The 22140-nt window shown below is 35.9% G+C and overlaps 1 protein-coding gene across 1 annotated transcript; it reads left to right on the plus strand.

The window, feature by feature from the left end:
• Positions 1–16762: 16762 nt before the first annotated feature.
• Positions 16763–21741, plus strand: LOC129880438 (lipoxygenase 6, chloroplastic). Its single transcript, XM_055954473.1, has 9 exons — positions 16763–17344; positions 18200–18477; positions 18572–18809; positions 18913–19239; positions 19430–19515; positions 19601–19708; positions 19805–20106; positions 20321–20587; positions 20730–21741. The coding sequence occupies exons 1-9, from the start codon at positions 16978–16980 to the stop codon at positions 21487–21489; spliced, it is 2733 nt and encodes a 910-aa protein (XP_055810448.1). The 5' UTR covers positions 16763–16977; the 3' UTR covers positions 21490–21741.
• Positions 21742–22140: the final 399 nt, after the last annotated feature.

The raw sequence follows: 22140 nt of genomic DNA on the forward strand, positions 1-22140 counted from the left end.
AAAGCTCTTACTGAGGTCCCCTCTCTATTGATAGTCTGTGTATATTATGTTTTGTTTGGGCTTGTTTGTTGTATTATTGCAGGTGTCTGGAGCAATATATTAGCATTATTCAACAACAAATACATAGACAAGAGCACAACAACATCTTCCAAACCCCCTGCAACCTCTAAGCCTCAGCAGGGCAGTAGGTGCAGGGTAGGGAGTAACTTGTGGACTTGTCCAAAGTCTCCCAAACTTTGCAGGATGGTAGCATATATATTTTTGATAAGGCCCAAGAAATTTCAGCCCAAACGGATAATTTTAGACGTTAGGCGAGCGAGCTTGAAACAATCAGCTGTCTTAAGCTTAAAAAGGAAGAAATTTGCTAAATGGAAGCTCCAACTTGGGAATCAAGCCTTCAAACTTTACAAGGCTAAAGTAAAGAATATATATGCAAACCTCATGAAATTTCAGCTCAAACGGATAAGTGGAGACGTTAGTCGAGCGACATGGAAAATGCTAACAGGCTCCAAAATCCTATTTGAGATCCATTCCTCTCTACTAACCTGTATATGTCTATGCTTGTCTTTGGTTACTTGCTGTGTATTTGCAGGTTGTTGGAGACTTACACCAACATGCTTTAACATAAAAATCATAGAGGACAACATCTGCAGCAGCTCAACACCTGCAGCAGCCCAACACATGCAACACCTGCAGCAGCTCAACACTTGTTTGCTTTGTTGCTTGTCTTTGGTTGACTTTCTTTGCTTAGAACCTATTTGGCACTGCTATGAGGGCTGCAGTAACCTTGGGCTTATATGGAGTAGCACACTCAGCTGGCCAACCACACTCTCTATTATCAACACACCCCAGCACCAACCTGCAGCAGACAAGGAACAAATCCAATCCACCTATGCCTTCTCTAATAACTCTAATAACACAACACTTGCAGCAGCTCCTTTCTTGCTGGTTCTTGTTTGTTGTGTAGATGCAGATGTCAGGATGAACTCATCAACATGTGTTCCCAACACCTACATAGAGCACAGCACAGATACAACCACCAAAACAAATACCTTCACTAAGAGACCTACACAAGGACTATGCAGAGCAGCAACTTCCTTCTGGATTTTGTGGTTGTTTGGTTGCTTGTATTTGGCTGTTTGTCTTGTTGGTTGTGTTTGTCTATGCAGGTACCCCAGCTTCACCCCCCTCCAGGAGAATGCATTGATCTCCATGATCAGTCATTCTCAGCTTCACCAATGCAGCTGGCAGACTGCTAAAAGGACTGCAGTATCTTGGGGCTGCTTTGGAGCAGCACCCTCAGCTTGCCAAACACATTCTCCACTACTAACACACTCCAGCAACAACTCCATCAACCTGCAGCAGACAAGAAACATATACAAGTTTGTTGGTTTTGTTATTTTGTGCAGGTGCTCCAAGAGGCCTAACCACCTCAAAACAAAGACCAACAAGCAGCCTAGGGAACCTGCAGCCACCTGCAGATTGGCAGCCTTGGATGCATTCCATCAACAGCTGCAACAGCTCCACCAACTTGCAGCAGCCAAGGAACAAATACAAGCTAATGCTACAGCAGCTTGCACACCTCTTTGGTTGTATGTATTGTTGGTCTTGTTTGGCTGTGCAGGTACAGGTCTGCAGCAACCATACATTTGGACCACCATGCAGCTACTTCCTTCCTTTCAACCTCCATAGCTGGTAATCATGATGCTGATACAAAGGCACACTTCACCTGGATTTACTTGGTACGACAAGACTAAAAGGAGCAAAGATGAAAGGAATTTCCCATCCCATGCGAGATAGAAGTTTCGTATGCTTGTTCTTCTTCAATGTAGCTATGTCTGGTACGTAGCATAGTTGAATAGGACTAGTGTAGGTTACTTTTCTTTTTTCTCATGGAAGGGGAGAGTCTCCCTCATTTATGCTTTCATAGTTGAATTGTACCGGGAGGAGTCCTCTCACAGGTTTAATGCTTTCTAGTTATAGTTAGTTTCTTTTCTGTATCGGGGATGAGTTAGCCGACCTTAATAGGTTAGCCGACTTATGAACCACCATAGGATCGGAGGTAAGGTTTATGTCCCCCTCCTTGTATTTTTTATTTTGATTATTTATGTTAAGGCTTGGGGGTGTTGCTTAACCCCTGACTGTGCACGAGAGGTGGGAGCCTCGTGTAGGGTCTGTTCCCGTAAAAAAAAAAAAAAAAAAAAAAAAAAAAAAAAAACTTATTTGGGAATTGAAACTTGACTTAATAAGTTCTACAATCTATAGAAGCATAAGATGTATACAACCAATCATTACTATTTTAAAAAGAGAAATTCACATTTACCAGATGAAGCACCACATAAATTTTGGGGACCCATAGAAGGGTAGGGCTGAGATCGCCAATGACTATCCTTATCATTTTTAGCAACCCATGGACAATACCTCAACTTATGATCCTTCTCACCATAACCAAAACATGCACCCGAACCGACTAAACAATCTCTCGGGTGGTACCTTCCACACCTTTTGCAGGCGAGAAGAGCTTGTCCCCTATAATTGTCACCTTGATATCCATGGTTAGGCACCCTATCCTTGTGATACTTAGGCACTAGGTTGTTATCAAAAGCCGATCCATTCTCAATCCGAGCATTCTTAGTCATCTTGGGAACCCTATTAAGCTTTTCCTCTTTAATTTGTTTGGCATGAGTCATGAGTATAAAGATATCCATTTTCTTTATTAACATGGCTGTCTTACATTCTTTAACAATCAAATCTGAAACCCTTGATATAAAATTACTCATTCAGGCTCGAGGGTCAGACACCAAATTCGGAGCATACTTGGATAACTTTATAAAGTTGAGGGCATACTCCCTTGCTTCAAGTTGATAAATTCCATCACATTCGCCTCCCTCAACTCTAAGGGAAAAAAATGATCAAGAAATGCAACCTTAAAACTTTTCCAATCTATAAGACCCTCATTCACTCTTTTGGTCTTCTATTGGTTGTACCACACTTGAGAGACACCTCTAAGTTGGTAGGCCTCCATCTTCGCCTTCTCTTCTGAAGACATCCCCATAATATCCATAATCTTATATACCTCATAAATAAAGTCTTAAGGATCCTCATCGCCTTTCGAACCATAGAACTCGGTAGGGTTCATCCTTGTAAAGTCTCTAACTCTTGAAGTTGGTGTGATCATATTTGGAGAAGCCATTACTTCTTGGTTGGACACTATGCGAGCTAGCATAGAGATAGTGGTCCAAAACTCCTCATTAGTTACTTGATCAGGAAGAGGACCATTAGCTTGAGGGATTTATCTCCTCAGAGGCGTGTTCTGAAAAATCGCAAAGAACAATCGTTAGAAAGGAAGGTTTTAGAGTACCACTCTATCGTACGACATGATCATGAAAGAAGTGAGAATTTCATAAGACGCCTTATAGACTCTTACTCATAAGTGTGGCATATTTCACACTCATGAATAAGACTCTACTTGACGTGACATATTGGACACCCTTGGATACTTGAAAAACCTTATGCTCTAATACTAAGTTTGTCATGACCCGACCTAGGGCCTAGTCGTAACACGGGGATCGAAACCCCAAAGGGTTCCAACAAAGCCTCTTGTACATATCATAAGCATACATAAGGTAAAGTAAAAGTGAAAACATCATAAGAGAGTCTAAACTATGAATAGTAAATGAAGAATGTCACATGACAATATAGACTCAAAACATTTGTCCAACTAGATGCCTCTACACATGAGTATGGGCGGGCTAAGACATGTCCCTAGATCACCCTCAACATGAAGCATAAGAAAAGTCTTTGAAACAATAACCAACTCGATGATTAGTCCCCGATAAATAAGGACTCACCACAAACACCGCCGAATAGAAAAGCTTAACTAGCCACGTAGAAAAATATGATCTTCAACCTCAACCCCTACATTATGAGATAATGTAGGCAAAAAGTATGCATTATTACGTTGGAATGTACTAAGTATATAGGCAATGCAATGCATAGAAAACCATGTTTGTACAAATGACCATTTCAATTAGCATGATAGGAGAAGTAGTAAAAATCATAAGTAGTCTTTAAGAAGGATCAATGCATAATAAACGATAAGAGTATCATATAAAGTAAAAGATAGGATTAGTCATTTAAAACATAAAAAGGACCATCCATATGTGGAATAGGAATCATAACCGATAATAAGACCATGCGAGCTATAACATGGAATCTAAAATTGCCCCTACATCGGAGAAAAAGGGAATCTACTTGTCAAGGTAGACTCTACCCCGCTAGATGGGTCATACATACGCTATAAGTGGATCCACTAGCTAGGCCATGAAGGCAACCTATAGTGGCACGCAGTTTATGAGACATAAGGTTGCTACTAGGGCTTTTGGTAGGGCAACAAACTCAAGTCCACTTGATGCTAATTCAAATCCCACGAAATACATACATAGCATAGAAATCATAATTACATATATCATAGTCATGATCATAGGTTTGAAATCATAGAGTAGCTCATTTTTATAACATACTTGTAATGTGAGAATTGTCCTTTCATCATTACAATCATATTTGCATAAACATAAGTGCAATGTGGGCATTGTCCTTCCATATTAAAAGTCATACATAATAGTTCATATCATAATTGAAATACATAATTTTAATTCATACTTTGAAAATTCATGACCATAGCTTGTACTTGAAATTAGGGTAAGACATGAATGCATGATCAGTTGACTTGAAAATCATGAAATTGACTTGAAAACATGCATGATCATAAACTTTATATCATTCTATACATAATTAATAAAGATAATATCATTTGGAAGTAAAATTGAAAATACCCATAATTAATATCATGAACCCTATAGATCAAAATACGAGAATTCATGGGAAAACTCTTCAATTTAGTACAATAAACATCAATTTATATAAAAATAGACTCATGATCATACTTTGAATCATAATTCATGCAACAGGAATAGAGATCATAAAATCCATAAAATACCATACTTTAATTTGATAGAAAACCTTGAAAAATTAATTGGGCTTCATGGATGAAATGATTCATGAATCAATACCCACATACCTTAAGTGAGGACACCAAATAATTTAGAAGAACTTGAGAGTTTTGATGGAGAGATTAAGTAAATTTACTTGAAGTCTTTAATGGAGCCCTTGAGAGTCTTTTGTAGAGAGAGAAATATTTGAGTAAGTGAATTATAGAAGAATGAATAAAATTAGAGGTTTAGGTTAATTTATAGAATTGAATTAGGTCCTAAAAATGTCTAGGTTCATTAGATATCAATTGAAAAATGAATAGAATTAGAGGTTTAGCTTAATTTATAGAGTTTAAGTAGGTCCTAAAAACGTCTAGGTTCATTGGCAAACAATTTGGGAAAAGTCTAAAGTTCCCTTGCTAAAAACTAAATTCGGCCAGAAAATCATCGCCATATCCGAGACGCGGAGGCAAGCAAATCCGCGAATGGACTTTTCGAGCACCTTACTGGTTTGTGTAGTTCCTTGAGAAATTTATCTTTCGATCTACGAGTCCTAAAAATCCACCAAAACTATTTTCCTGCATGTTTTGACCCCCTGATCGATATTACGAACTCGAATTCGCCAAAAAGATTAAGGATAAGGCATTACATAGGCGGCCTATTCCCAAGGCATTCTTAAGGCACTTGAGAGCAGTTTGAGAGATGTTACAATATCTCCCCCTTGGGAACATTCTTCCTCGAATGAGATTCACCTAATATAGGAAAGACATGGAAAAAGGACTAGTAATCCAACATGAATATGAGGACAGTTTGAAAAATGCATAGAACATGTAAACTTCATACTTAACATAAGACATAGTCCTTGACAAAAAAAATATTTTCATGAATCATGCGTGTATATGTATGACACATGGAACTGGAACGTAGGAGTTTAATCGATTTTATCATGAACAACTTAGTACCTTTAGGCTCGAGTGGAAAGAAAGAGATACGTATAACGATTCATCATGTCCGATTCCGCTTCCCATGTAGCACTCTCTACTTATTGATTCCTCCATAACACTTTGACGAATGTAACATCTTTATTTATTAACCTCTTTACTTGTCAGTCTAAAATCTCAATCGGGATCTCTTCGTAAGTCAAACTTTCTTCAATACTCACATTCTCTAGTGGCACAATAGAATTTGGATCACCCACAACTTCCTCAACATTGACATATGAAATACCGGATGAACCAAAGACAACTAAAATGGCAAGTCTAACTCATATTCCATTTTGTCAATATGCCTTAGGATCCTAGACCTCTACAGGAATATTTATCCGAAGAGTACTACCCCCTTATTACCCATATTCAACAAACCTCGATACCTAATAAAGAAACACATAATGCATCGTACATTCACCCATATGCCATCAACACTACATTCAAGCCTAGTTCTATAACAACTCTAATACACTCACTTGAAACTCTTAACAAGAAGTCATCAATAGACTACTACTAATCATTCACATATCTACAACCATACATTCACACCTACTATTCTAACCACTTTATGGCTCCCTTGAAGTCAACATCACTTAATAATTTTCGTGTCTACCCTATCATCTCTATATCCTCATTGGTATTCATTCCTACCAAAGGTTACACCAATATAACCTAAAATGGGTTGAGCATGCCACAGTTTATCAAAACAAGGAATGGTCACTCTCTCTCTACCTATCATGACCCAAAATAAGAGCCTTAAGACAAGAACTAAAGCTACCCTTAACTACTGAATCATGACCCTTTCATTATAGTATAAACTCATTTGGGAATTAAAAATTGACTCAATGAGTTCTACAATCTATAGAAGCATAAGATGTATGCAACCAATCCCTAACAAAATAGTTAATAGGCACATATAATAAAAATGAAAAAACACAACCATCACCTACCTCGAAACAAGCCTTGAAAACTCTAAAGAACTGAAGCTTCCCCTTTTTTAAATGAGTTGGCTCGTTCTTGGTCTAAACCAAACAAAGAACACAAGTAATCAATGAACAATGGCCTACATTACCCGAGTTAAATCAAAATCCTAATTCATGACCAATTTCATTATCATCTCACCCAAACTAGGGCTTTTTCCACCATTTCTTGTAGGCCAAAGCCTTCCCCTAGGAGAATTTTCATAGATTCTAAGGTCTAGGAATTGAATTACAGGTTAGAGAAATGAATATATTGCATTTACCAAAACAATTGGTGGAAAACTGAAATAAAATAGCCCTAGGTAGTCTTTAGCACTCAAAGAACAAAGTTGTAGCTATAAAAATGATTTTGGGACTTTTCTGAATTACAATTCCATCATAGTCCCACTATAGCAACCCTAAGACCGCTATAGAGGCCTCTCCATAGTAGGATTTAGCTCGCTATAGCATCTTGCACAGAGACAGAAACAAATAATTTATGTCCCAAGCCCCCATTTTGCAACACAACATAAAATCAAGACATTCTAACCCTTCATTCAAGGTAAGGCTGCGTACAATAGACCCTTGTGGTCGGGCCCTTCCCCGGACCCTACGCATAGCGGGAGCTTAAGTGCACCGGGCTGCCCTTTTTTTTTACTTAGTCGAATTCACTTCCGTAATGCCCTATGAATTCCTTAACGCTTAGTTAGTATCTCAAATCATCAAACTCAAAAATCAACCACAATTTATCTAGCCTCAATTGACACAGATTTCATATAAGTTTGGCCTAGTCTCAAAATTTCTAAGATATTATTCAAAAGTTTTTCGGTCCAAATTTCTTCTCTGTTGGCTTATCCATAATGACAGAAATGTATTGTTACAACTAACATCATGAAGGTGAGCTAAATAATCCAAATAACCCTTTCCCACTAGCCTACTATCATAAATGAAGGATATGATCTTTATAGGTTTAGGCTTGTACACCTATTCCTACTCTAGTCTTTCCCTACCCGATCTCTCTAGAGTCACTATATTAGCATTACAATTTAGCATAGCATAATAGAGGGTACAACCAAGTCATACCCAAGATCACATCAAAAATTATACATGCCTAAAATGACCAAATCTGCTCAAGTCTGAAAGCCCACAAATACAACATAGAAGTACAGTACACATGGGTAACTACAACAAGCTCTATTATTGGGGTAAAACAAAGATAGGGCCACCAAGGATCACATATCAAGTCAATACTCAAAGCAAACATAACATATATATATATATATATATATATATATATATATAAATATATGTATGTATGTATGTATAAGTAAATCCCAAATCAAATAAAATAATAGTCATTCAATCACAAATAAGAATAGTACTAGTAATCATGGTGTTAGACTCCGCAACCTCAGTCCTACCTGGAAAGGCATATTATGGTGCTCTATCATCATTAAGGGTAACCCTTCTACCTGGCTGCGCCACTTCTCTCCCTCTATTACTATTTTCTCAGCCTCCCTGATGAACAAATCACCCACCCTGTAAGCATCCTCTACCATTACCACATTCATCCTTTGGTGCCACATCATTTACCTTTTGTTGTTCCTGAGCAACTATTTTCTTGTGAGGGAATTACAACTATTTGCTTGTGAGGGAACTCCCTCTTAAAGTATTCTAACTAACCATAATTTAGCATACCTGGTCGAGTGATGGCCTGCTGGCTAATGAGTAAGAAGCCCCTTGACCACCCTAAGTCAGAGATTTTTGTGGAACCCATGAGTAACCACCTGAAGAAGCGGTAAAGGAAGAATGGTTCGGGCGGCTAAATACACATATTGTCCATAACCTGTAGAATAAGAACCATTAAATTTTTCCCACATTAGTGGACCTTTTAGCTAATGCCTTGGCCTGCCTAACTTGTCAAACTCCTTCAATTCTCTTAACATGATCTAATACCTCATTGAGCTCTTACTTGTAATGTTTAGGTACACAGATAAGACCTATCAGTCAGTGTTTAATCTTTTCACATACAAACAAATCATCTCCTCTTCAGTTCTCACAAACTGAGTAGCAAATTGGAAAAAGGCATGAAACTTAGCCTCATAGGCTACAACTGTCATACTACCCTACTCAAGAGCCAGAAACTCATCCTTTTTTTGGTCTCTCAAAGTAAAAGGCACGTGCTTCTCAAGGAAAAAGGCGTGGAATAAGTCCAAGTTAATGGAGGCAAGGCTAATTATCAACATATACATAAGCTCTCCACCACTGTTTGGCTTCACCCTGTAACTGAAAGCTCACAAACTAAACCCCATGTTATTGCACAATGCCAAGCTTATGCAGTCTATCATTGAAATCTAAGATGAACTCAAATGCATCCTCACTTTTTGTACTCTGAAACACTGGTAGATTTAACAAAAGAAACTTAGTCAGCATCTCATGTTGTATACCAATCATCATAGGGCCCATTAAAGGATGGAAGATTACATTTGTCATGATTCAAGCCTAGGGCCTAGACGTGACATGATGAACGAGGAACTCGAAAGTACCTCAAACAAGCCTCTTAGCATTTTTTTAGCCTTTCATAGGTAATGACAATAAATAAACAAGCGGAAATCATAATAGTAAATATTCAACTTACATATGTCCAATAATACCTCTAACGTTTAGATTTAACAAGGCTAAGACAAGTCCATTCCCAAGCTCGCCCTCAATCGTAATAGAAAGAAATGTCACAGTAAGTGTCTAAGAATCTCAATATATCATAAGCTAGAAATATAAATGAGTACTATTCCCGAAACATGGGAACTCACCAAAAGTAGTCTTCAAACGAAATCTCAACTAGCCACATGGAGGAGAACGAGAAAGAGCACTAGTCCCTACATGGTGATATCATGTAGGCAAAAGAGTATGCGTTAGTACTTTGAATGTACTGAGTATGTAAGCATGCATGAAAATTGAGGAAACATTAAAACATTTATGTAATATAAAATATAGTGCAATGCTTGCATAATCAAGCACATAGATATCCTTTAAAACATTCATTTTATGGGAAAATGACCATAACCGATATTTAAGACCATGCGAACTATTACATGGAATCCAATATAATTCCCTACGTTAGCTGGGGAGACTACTTGTTGGGTAGAACTCCTTCAACTTCATTCATTTCTTTAACTTTAACTTTAAGGGCTATTTGTGGATCCATTAGCCTAAGCCTACAAGAGCTCCTATGTTGACACAAAGTTAATGAGACAAAGGATTGCTCCTATGTTGACACATAGTTAATGACCAATTCGATGCTAAGTCAATTTCACAAAATAGTTTAATACTTCAAAATAGTCATAACATATAGCTTGAGAATTCAAAACATCATATTCGATAGAATAGCTTATTAGAACCTTTGGTAATTCAAATATGCAAGAATTGTCCTTATTGCAGAAAGAATTCATCATTCATATCATTTTATCATTCTTTCTTTTCATAAGACTCCCTTTTGATCATTGATATTGCTTTCATAAACATTCACTTGGAGTCAAAGCTTTCAAGTCAAATTTCATTGAAAATATAATAAAACTAGGTGGGTTCAAAATACTTCAACTTTCAAACATGAATGTAAATGAAATTATGCATAAACACATTGAAATTTATCAATTAAAAATCATGCTTTAAATAACCCACCATGAATTTCAAGAATCTTTAAAGAGATAAATAGAGAAAATACTTGCAAACCATCAATTCATACATATGAAATCATTTTACATCAAAATAGACCAATAATTATTCGTTTAACTATGATTCATGCTATTAAGTAGAAATAGGAATTACTCATAAGAAAACATTACTTGAAATTAAGAGATTTAATTGAAAGAGTTTTTGGACTACATGGGTGGAAGAACTCATGGATAAACACCACATAACTTAGAGTAAAGCTTAAACAAAATAACATATTTTATCATATAATCAAAATACTTTAGGCATGAGAGTGGAAGGAATACTCTCATTGAAGCCTTAAATATCTAGAATCTGAAGCATTACTTAGAATCGAAGGACTTAATGAACACTCTTGAATCTTAGCCTTTTCTCCTCGCCGGAGCATTTTGTGTACTACCTGGACTATATAAATCATCGAAATAGTATTTCTACACTACTAAGAACTAAAATTATATTTTGAAAATGAGCAAAGGAGTTTATAGAGAGATGAGTTACTTAAGAAAGCTTGATGAACAAAATGATGAAATAAGGTGGGTATTTATAGGTGTGAAGAAGAGACCTAACAATAATTAAAATAATTATAAGGAAAAATCTGAAAATTTAATGAAAGACTATGATATCATGGGTGATGTCAAATGGAGGACTATTGATGTCATGGGTGATGTCAAATGGATCTAGATCATTTCATGGTTGGTGAGATAAACCTTCTTTTACCAAAATATACTTTTTGGAGCTTGGTTTGAATAAGATAACTTCCTCATTAGGATTTGGTATCTCATATGAATTGTTCCTCTAGAATATACTTTTATGTCATTCAAGAATCAACCGATTTGGACCATCCTGCAGTGAGATATGATTTTTCTTCTACAAATACTCCATTTCGTCACAACACTATATCTTTCTATAATTAATTTATTTGACCTACTTAATCTCCAAAACCTAAAATATGATAAAAACATTGTAGGTAATGATGTTGGGTTATTTAGAAATTTGAACCACCTAAGTTGGACCATCCTATGAAAAGTTATGCTCAAAATATAGAAGTTGTATCATTTTCATCGAGAATTGAAATATCATATACAATATTTTTAGAGGGTGTTACAACATCAATGCCCAAAGCTCCCTCCATCTTGTGGTTTTTAGTAGAGTTGATTACTTGGAGCATGAGGAGTCGATATAGTGGGTGTGGATCCAGTGCCTGCCAACTCACTCAACAAGGCCAATACATGCTGAACCGATTCAGAAGACATGGGAGAAACACTTGTACCCCTAACCTAAGTTTTCCCATCTAGCTCCACCTCCCCCTCAACCTCAATCTTAACCTTTTCCTCAACATTATTCTGGGGTGGGGGGTCTTTCTTTGACTCAATCGCCGTCTCAGCGACATCCGAGCTCCACCCCTAGTGGATGTCGCTCTCCCTATGCCCCTAGCTCTTCCCCTACCTATGAATCTGTAGCATCATTGTGTTGCTGGCTATGCCGCTAGAGCTACTGCCCTTGTGTCATTTCATCGTGTGTCAACCATTTGCGGAAAGAAGATTGCAGAAGGTTAGATACTAATTTGGATCGCCAGATACAATTTAAAATGAAGTCATAGCACGAAGAAAGAAAGAAGAGAATTTTCCTAAAGTTCTATAGCCTTCTGCAGAAAACGTACAGACGCCTACGTATTGTTCTGCAAGACTCTATTAAACTCACTTTAATACAATGAGATCAATGAATTTAGGGCATTTATATGAACTTTATCATGACTCCAACCTGCGCGAAATTAATTTCCTAGATCCTGAAAGTCATTGTACAAAAACTCTAACTAAATCTAGAAATAAGGGGATACAACCCCAAACAAGAAAATTTAATAAAATCTAAAATATTTATCTCTGAAAAGATGGAAAAAGAACTAAGAGGAATTCACCACAGCCTGAACGAAATAGTTTACCCTTGAATTCAGTTAATGGTAGTCTCATAGTTGAGGTCTCTAAGAAGTCGTCTTAATATGCTCTTTACTTAATAAAGAAAGAGAAAGTGCAGTATCAATGCACAACCGTAGGCTTTTATAGTTATATGGCCAGTTCCAAGATGTGAAATATGAATCAAGCAACTACAACTTTGTAAAATAAATAATATCCAATTTAACTCACCATTATAACAAAGTCTAAACTACCAATCCTTTCCATGAATTAGTATGCACAACAAACATGAAACAACCACAACACAACAGTCAACCCGGTTCTCTCATGAAATCCACACACATATTGTTAGTTTATTGGTGTGGTACCCGATCCAACTATTAGTTAGTGTACTGGCATGCGAGGTATCCAATACAACTATAAATATGTACCGGCGTAGTACCCTATTTACTATAAATAGGTACCAGCATGATACTCGGTCCAATCATCACACACATCACAACCACAACGACAATGAATGTCAAACACACTTGTACACACAAGTACACATATCCATTACACGCGATTGACAACATTTATCATTTCAAGTCATGTTCTTCCTTTTTTTCCTAATTATTTATCATTCATGCAATACTGACGAAGTAGTTGACAAACACATACAACATAAACGGAAAAACATCAACCATCACCTATAACAAAACAAACCTGAATGCTCTACAGAACTTGAACTTTCCCCTTTCATAATGCTTTGGCTTGATCTTGGTCTAAAACAAATAATGAAACAAAAAAATCAATGATCAATGGCCTAAAATATTCAGATTATACTTAAATCTTAACTCAGATCATATTCATGATCATTCCACCCAAACTAGGAATTTTTATACCATTAGTTCAAGTTAAAAACCCTCCCCTAAAGTTTTCATCATAGATTCTAAGGTCTAAGAATCAAAATACAAGTTAGAGGAGAAATTAACTTACCTTTACTAAAAAAATTGGTGGAAAACTTTGGTCGCCCTTTCTTTTTCCAAGAACGAGTTGCAGAATAAAGAGTGATTATGAGACTTTTTTGTATTAAATCCGCAACTGACCGCTATAGCGGCCACCAACCCATTATAGCAACCTTGCCATAGAGGGATTCTTCCCTCTATAGCCGCTTGCACTGAGATAGAAATTAAAATTTCTTCTCCAAGCCTCTATTTCGCAACACACCCTCGAACCTTGACGTTCTAAAACAACCCTTTCACTCCAAGTTCGATCTACTTACTTGATTTCAGTTCCAAAAATTCCTACGGACTCCTTAACGTCTTAGCTACTAGAAAATACAATATAAGCTTAGACATTAACCCCAATCCATTCTCGGATTGTCCTAGACCTCGTTTTACTCAGATTTCGTCTGAGCCTGACCTAACCTACAATTTTTAGTTACTACCCAAAAAATATGCTGACCTAAATTGGAAAGAATTCATAATAAACCAGGCAAATAACGACCAATAGTGAAGGTTGAATCAAAGAAAAAACAAAATGAAAGAAGAAATAACTTATAAACTTTATTAGTCATTTAAATGATTAATAAATAACTATAAGTGATGGAGACAAACAAATTAAATGACAAAAAATAATATTTTTAAATTATTTCAAGAATAATTGAAAAGGTGAAAATAAGATCAAATATCATTTAATTTAAATTTATAAATCAATCTATCATATTACCTTAATATATATAAAAGTATCAATTTCATATATCAAGTTGACATAGCATCTAATTCCATTCATATGTTGATGTTGGTGGGAAGTCATGATTCCCACCACCCCTTGCCCGACCCTTCTCTTCTTTATCTTTATTCCCTAATATTGCAAAGAACATTATTAAAACAAAAAAGCTATTATAAATTAATTTTGAACATAAGCTAAATCACAAATGTGTTCCTCGAGGAAAGTGATCTTTTGTTTTTTCTTCATTAAATTAACGAGAATTTTCAGATATGACAAACCTTTTAAGCATAATTACTCCATATGAGTATAGTTTTCCTAAATACTTATAATGGCAAACATAAAATTTGCCATTATACAAATGTTGAAGCGAATTATACAAAAGCTATAGCGAATTATACAAATGTTATACCCATATGTATTTTTATATCTGGCAAGCAAGATTAAGAGAGAGGAGGAGAGCGGCGAGCGAGATCGAGAGAGGGAGTAGAGAGGCGAGAGAGAGGCGAATTGTATATGTATATTTTGTCAAAAAATTATACATATGTAACTGATATACATATATATTTGTATATCTGGCAAGCGAGATTGAGAAAGAGGAGGAGAGAGGAGAGAGGCGAGCGAGATCGAGAGAGGGAGGAGAAAGGCGAGCGAGATCGAGAGAGGGAGGAGAAAGGCGAGCGAGATCGAGAAAGGGAAGAGAGAGGTGAATTGTATATGTATATCTGTCGAATTGTATATGTATATTTGTCAGAAAAATTGTCTAATTGTAACTAATATACATATATATTTGTATATTTGGCAAACGAGATTTGTCATACCGCGTAAATAGATAGCTATGTTTGCTGCGAGCCATAATTATTTTTAAATTATACCCTAAATGCGTAATATAGTAGTAAGATTTGTCATATCGCGTAATTTCCCCTTGAAAAAATTTTGTGTACGATATAATATATTCATTATCATGTGGGGAGTTGGGTGGACGCTGGCAAGGGTCCTTTTGAAACCTTAATGAAATATGCACTCTTTTAAGGATGTCCACATGCATCTTCCCCTACTCATGGCCCCAAAGGCTTGCCACAATATAGGGAAAAAATGTTACACTGCACGGAATTGGACATTGCGGACACACAGAAAAAAAGACCCTTAAAACTTTCCATTAATACATAATCATATACTTAAATAGTTAAATTTATCAAAATATTTTATTTAGAAATTCAAACTAATTCGTATTTTAATTGAACACCTCAAATCTTAATAAGGTATTTCAATTAGATACACTCTATTTAAATTTTAGAAGAAAAAAATTGTGTTTTATTCGTTGATTAGATAGTTAAGTTAGTCACATAAAATATGTCATTTCTTTTAATTATAAGCATTCGTATGAATAAGTCGTAAACCCTCAGACATTTCTACTTGAGGTTGATGTGTATAATTAAATAAATGACATAATGTGGTTAACTGAACTAACAATTATTATTTTTTAAAAAATAAATTGAAATACTTTATTGGGAGTTGATGTGTTCAGTTGGAAGAACACTTTGTTCAAGTATCTAAATATAATATTCTGACAATGAGATGTATTAAGTTTGAATTAATGTTCCAATTGAGCACATGATAAAGTGATAAATACTTTCGGGTTATATTTATTTTTAAAAAATAAATTTATGTATTCTCAAGTGTTTATTATAAATTAATCATACAATATATGTCATTTTTTTTATTATGTATTTGGGTGTTTAATTGAAATATATTTTATCATGTATTTAAATATTTAATTGAAAGATATTATACTTTAAATATTAAAATAAAAAAATTAATGATAATTTTTTAAGAATATGATGTATTCTGTCAAAAGGAAATGTGACATCGGGTTGTGCAGTGTTGCATTATTGTATTTGCATCTATAGCCACAGTTAGTGACATGGTCTACTCGATTGATATCATGATGCTTCCACCTACCCTTCATCCTGCATTTTATTAACCTACTCGATCTTAGATTTGCTCCACTTCAATATATAAATCTAGTACATATTTTATGATTCTTAGGTCTACTATTTTAAATCTTCGCTTAACAGAATATTATCAAAAGTAAATATTCATATAATCGTTCTAAACTTTAATGAGTCATTTGGTAAAGTATATAAAAATTGTATGAATATAATGTATTCATAATATAGGAATTAACATTATTTTTTATCTATTGTATTAATTTGGTGATTTAAAAATAATTTTATTTTTATTCATATTCATTCATGTATTAATTATTCTTGTATTATATTAATATCATACACCTTATAATACTATATATAATATAAGTATTAATTATATATAGACTGAAAACAACAAACAAAAAATTAAATTATATCATAATTAATACATATATTAAATACATCTTACCAAATGACCCGGAAAAGTAATACTCAATTATTGTAATAGTATAGTCAACCCAACCAAGGGTAAAAGAAAAAACTTAAAAAGTTGTCGATGATGATCCAGTTGAGTCATTTGAATATTCGATAAAAAATTTCTGTTCGAACACACCACATATAACTGTTAGTTAAATGACTCCCATACAAGCATGTACTACTAGGAGTAACAAGTTTGTTGGAAAATACTAAGTAATAAATTTCAAATGTGTCACACCCTTGTTTCTTCATACATAAATCCCTTTTGATCAACTTTTATAGTTAATTTCTTCACACAGGGTTTAATGATGTTTACAGCTCAATCAAGATCCACTCCACTTAGCTCAGAAATCCAACATGTCCAGATCATCAGAAGAAAGAAAATAAGTCAGATTTGTAGATACAAGTCTTGTTGTAAAGTTAAAGCTGTGATTCAAAGTGGAAATGACAACAAGACAGTGAAAGATGCAAACTTTGTGGAGAAATCTAGGGAGGAGAGTAATCGGTCGTTGCTTTCTTCTGGAAAAGGGAGAAATGTGAAAGCAGTGGTTACTTTGAGGAAGAAGATGAAGGAGAAGATTACTGACAAGATTGAAGATCAGTGGGAGTCTTTAATGAATGGGATTGGAAGGGGAATCATGATTCAGCTCATTAGTCAAGACATTGATCCTGGTTTTATTTCAAATCTCTACTTTTTACTCTGCTTATATGGGAATTTTTCTTCTCTTCTTTTTGAGTTTACTATTGTATGAGTTGAGTTCTATAGTTTATGTTTTTCTTTGATCTAACTTCTCACCTTTATTTCTCTGTTTTCTTTCCTTTTTGCTTTCTTGGGTTGGTTTGGTTAATTGACTTGCTTGAACACCCCACCTCCATCCCACCCCATCCCACAACATATACAGTGGAATCTGTGGACCCTTGGCTCAACTGCAATAAATCCAAGAAAAGAAGAAGAAAACAGTGAAGCAATCATAGCAAATAATAAGGAAAGCATCATTGAGTTTAAAAAGCCTCTCTGGGCACCCCAAACCTAAAAAATTATTTTGCTTCTTTGAGGGAGCAAAATGAAGGAAAAAACTTATCGGTACATGGTGTGTACACCAAACTAATAACTGCATGAAATGTGTTTGCACATAAACTTGTTGATTAGTTAGCTATCATTAATTATTATACACTCTCATGGATTTTATCACTCAATTATGATAAGTTAATATGGTTTGTTGGAAAGTAGAAAGCACCTAGTGCAGATATATATCGTCATCATCCATTCTTTTTGTGCCTTTTCCCCTTAACTGTATTATCTTTCTTACCTTTTAGTATTTCGGGGTGCCTTTTTGTTCAGTTGTCTTGTTTCCTGTTGTGAAAAACTTGGTTGGGAACACAGTCTGTTGCAAACTTAGTTCATAATGATTCCATTTAGTGTGGTGGAATGGAGCAGAGAACATTAACTCCATTCTACAGGCAGTTAATTTTACATGAGTAGTATTCTGAGGTTAATGAGGTACTAAAACTATTTTCTGCTCACAGTTACCAAGTCGGGAAAGTTTGCGGAGTCTTATGTAAGGGGTTGGTTGTCCAAGCCTTCTGATCATCCATATATAGTTGAATATGCTGCCAATTTCACTGTACCACACGATTTTGGACATCCTGGAGCTATCATTATTACCAATCTCCTTGACAAAGAGATACACTTGGTGCAGATTGTTATTCATGGCTTTAATGAAGGTCCTGTATTCTTTAGTGTTAATACATGGATTCACTCTCTAAAAGATAATCCAGAGAGTAGAATTGTCTTCCAAAATCAGGTAACACATATTTTCAAATGATTTTACTTTTTCATTTTCATTAGCAAAGCAGATAATGGTGCCTGATCAAGGATGTCGCTGCATTTTATAACAGGCATATCTACCATCTCAAACACCAGCTGGCATCAAGGATCTTCGACGTGAAGACTTGTTGAGCATTCGTGGAAATGGGAAAGGCGAGAGGAAGCTACATGAACGAATCTATGATTATGATGTTTATAATGATTTAGGCAATCCTGACAAAAGTGAGGATCTTGCTAGGCCACTGGTAGGTGGCAAAGAGAAACCTTATCCTAGGCGTTGTCGGACTGGTAGAGGTCCAACTAAGACAGGTACTGAGTACTGTGCTGATGAGTATATTTTTCATTTAGGTTTGTTGCCCCAATTCTGCGACATTCTTATACCGACTTTTTCTTGATCTTTGGATGCTGAAAGATCCACTTGCAGAGAGAAGAATAGAGAAACCTCATCCAGTTTACGTCCCTAGAGATGAAACTTTTGAAGAAATTAAGCAAAATACTTTTTCAGCTGGAAGATTGAAAGCTCTGCTACATAACCTGGTACCATTAATTGCGGCTACATTGTCAAGCTCAGACATTCCCTTTACAAACTTCACTGACATAGATAAACTCTATAAGGATGGGGTTGTCTTGAATGATGATAATGATCAACAGAAGAACAAATTTCTTTCTGAAACTTTAGATAAAGTATTTTCTGTCAGCAAAAGGTTGCTCAAGTACGAGATTCCTGCTATAATCAGACGTAAGCACACACATTTACTTTTTCATTGATACATGTTTACCTGTATCATTTAGCATTGTTGAAAGTTGTAACTTGAGGAGTCCTGTGTGTCTACTAGATTATGTGCCATCAGAAACCTGCTATCCTTCTATTTCTTTCCGACAGTTGTTTCTGGAGTGATATATCATAAACTCTGGTTTTTGTCTTGCAGGGGATAGATTTGCTTGGTTGCGAGATAATGAGTTTGCCCGACAAGCTTTAGCAGGGGTTAACCCTGTCAACATTGAACTTTTGAGGGTAATTTCTTATTAGTATTTTTTGTACTAAATCAGTTACTATAATCTTTCTTTAGATGATCATTAAGCTTGTGGATATTTAACAGGAATTTCCAATTGTTAGCAAGCTAGATCCAGCTGTTTATGGTCCCCCTGATTCAGCTATTACCTGGGATCTTATAGAACAAGAGCTTAATGGAATGAGTGTTGAAGAGGTAGTGATCCTTTTCCTAAATGTTAATTGGGAAATCTGGTTTAGCTTTTTTTCTTTTTATGTGTAAATCAGCTCTAACCTAAAATTTTCTGCTCAGGCTATTCAAGATAAGAGATTGTTTATGCTTGATTATCATGACGTGCTTTTGCCTTTTATTGGGAAGATGAACACCTTGCCAGGGAGAAAAGCTTATGCATCTAGAACACTTTTCTTCTACACATCCAGAGGTGTTCTAAAGCCAATTATCATTGAACTTTCACTGCCTCCAACACCTTCTTCACCTAGGAACAAGCGTATATTCTCCCATGGACATGATGCAACCAATCACTGGATCTGGAATTTAGCCAAAGCACATGTTTGTTCAAATGACGCTGGCATCCATCAGTTGGTGAACCACTGGTAAGCTTAGAGCCCTTTCAGTGTTAGTTCTCATTGTGCTTTCATAAAATCTAATAATCTTCTACTTTGGTGGAACCTTGGACTTGACATTGACCATTTTGAAATAGATCTGAAACGGTAGCTGGAAGATTTTAAAGACATTGCATGAATATTTTCTCTAGCTTTGACTCTATCAGTCAGAGACCTCACTATGCATGTAAAATTAAATTCTCAGGTTAAGGACTCATGCTTGTATGGAACCATATATCATTGCAACCCATAGACATCTTAGCTCAATGCACCCAATTTACAAGCTACTTCACCCTCATATGCGCTACACCCTTGAAATCAATGCGCTTGCAAGGCAGAGTTTGATAAATGGGGGTGGAGTTATTGAAGCATGTTTTAGTCCTGGAAGATATTCAATGGAAATAAGCTCTGCCGCTTACAAGAGCATGTGGCGGTTTGATATGGAAGCACTGCCCGCAGATTTAATAAGAAGGTAAAATTTCTCAATCATGACATATCTTTAAACCCTGAAATATAACTAGTTGTGTTGCGTGCTCAGGCTCAGATTAACCTTATTGTTTCATCTGATTATTGCAACTTTTCAACTAATAAACACAACTTTGACTGCTTTTAAGGGGAATGGCTGTGGAGGATACATCGATGCCTTTGGGGGTGAAACTTGTGATTGAAGACTACCCTTATGCAGCAGACGGCCTTCTCATATGGTCTGCCATAAAAGAATATGTGGAGTCCTATGTTGAGCACTACTATTCCGAGCGTAATTCTGTCATGTCTGATGTTGAGCTCCAGGGCTGGTGGAATGAGATCAAGAACAAGGGACACCCCGATAAGAAAAATGAGCCTTGGTGGCCAAAGCTTGTTACTAAAGAAGACTTGTCTGGCATTCTCACCACAATGATCTGGATTGCCTCAGGCCAACATGCAGCAATAAACTTTGGGCAGTACCCTTTTGGAGGTTATGTACCTAACCGTCCTACCCTTATGCGCAAGCTCATCCCACATGAAGATGATCCCAGCTATGAGAACTTTATTCTTCACCCGGAATACACTTTTCTTTCATCCTTGGCTACTCAACTCCAAGCTACTAAAGTTATGGCTGTTCAAGATACCTTGTCGACTCATTCAGCTGACGAGGAATACATGTATCAGTTACACGAAATTCAAAGTTTCTCTGTAAATGATCATGAAGTTTTAAAGATTTTTGAAAGATTCTGTGCCAAATTAAAGGAGATAGAAGATACCATCAACCAACGAAACAAGGATAACCGTCTTAAAAACCGAAGTGGTGCTGGTGTTCCTCCATATGAACTGCTGCTACCTACTTCTGGTCCAGGTGTTACCTGTCGCGGTATTCCCAACAGCATCTCTATCTGACATGTTCATGTACTCACTCTGCAGTTTATATCTTCTATGGTTATGACTTGCCATGGATCATCTGGAACTTGACGCCATGCAATTTGTCGCTAGTTATATTCCTTCTTTTAGAAAAATATTGCAGGTCTTGCAGAATAATATATTGAGGGCTTTCAACTGTTTAGAAGCACAATGTAATTAGAGAAAATAATATTGAGCTGCCTTTCCAAGAAGATTACGTGGGGCTATTTTTTTTTTTCCATTCAACATTCACAATTCTGATGAAGAAAAGAGCTTAATGATAAAAACAACACATTTTTAGGCAGCATTTAGAAAAGCAAACCTCAAAGGGTAAAATGCAGAAGATCACTTGTAAATAGAAAAAAGTTCACCAGCTTCTTACTGTGGTTTGGAATCCAAGAGTCTAACATTAGCTTCTGTTAGAATAAACAAGGAGCAAGAACAACAAATTGCGTACCTTAATGCAGCGAAAGAATTGTTAAACTTGCTACCAAACAAATTTGCCCCAAGTCTACTTTGAATCACCGGAAATGAAAGCCTTAATTCACAAATTAGATGTCTTCTTATATTTTACAATATAGGGAGAATTTTCACCTATCTTCTTTCTCTGTTGAAAGAGAGATATATAGGCAGGAAGAGAAAAGAAAAAAA

This window comes from Solanum dulcamara, chromosome 2, assembly GCF_947179165.1.
Source record: "Solanum dulcamara chromosome 2, daSolDulc1.2, whole genome shotgun sequence".
NCBI classification, from domain to species: Eukaryota; Viridiplantae; Streptophyta; class Magnoliopsida; order Solanales; family Solanaceae; genus Solanum; species Solanum dulcamara.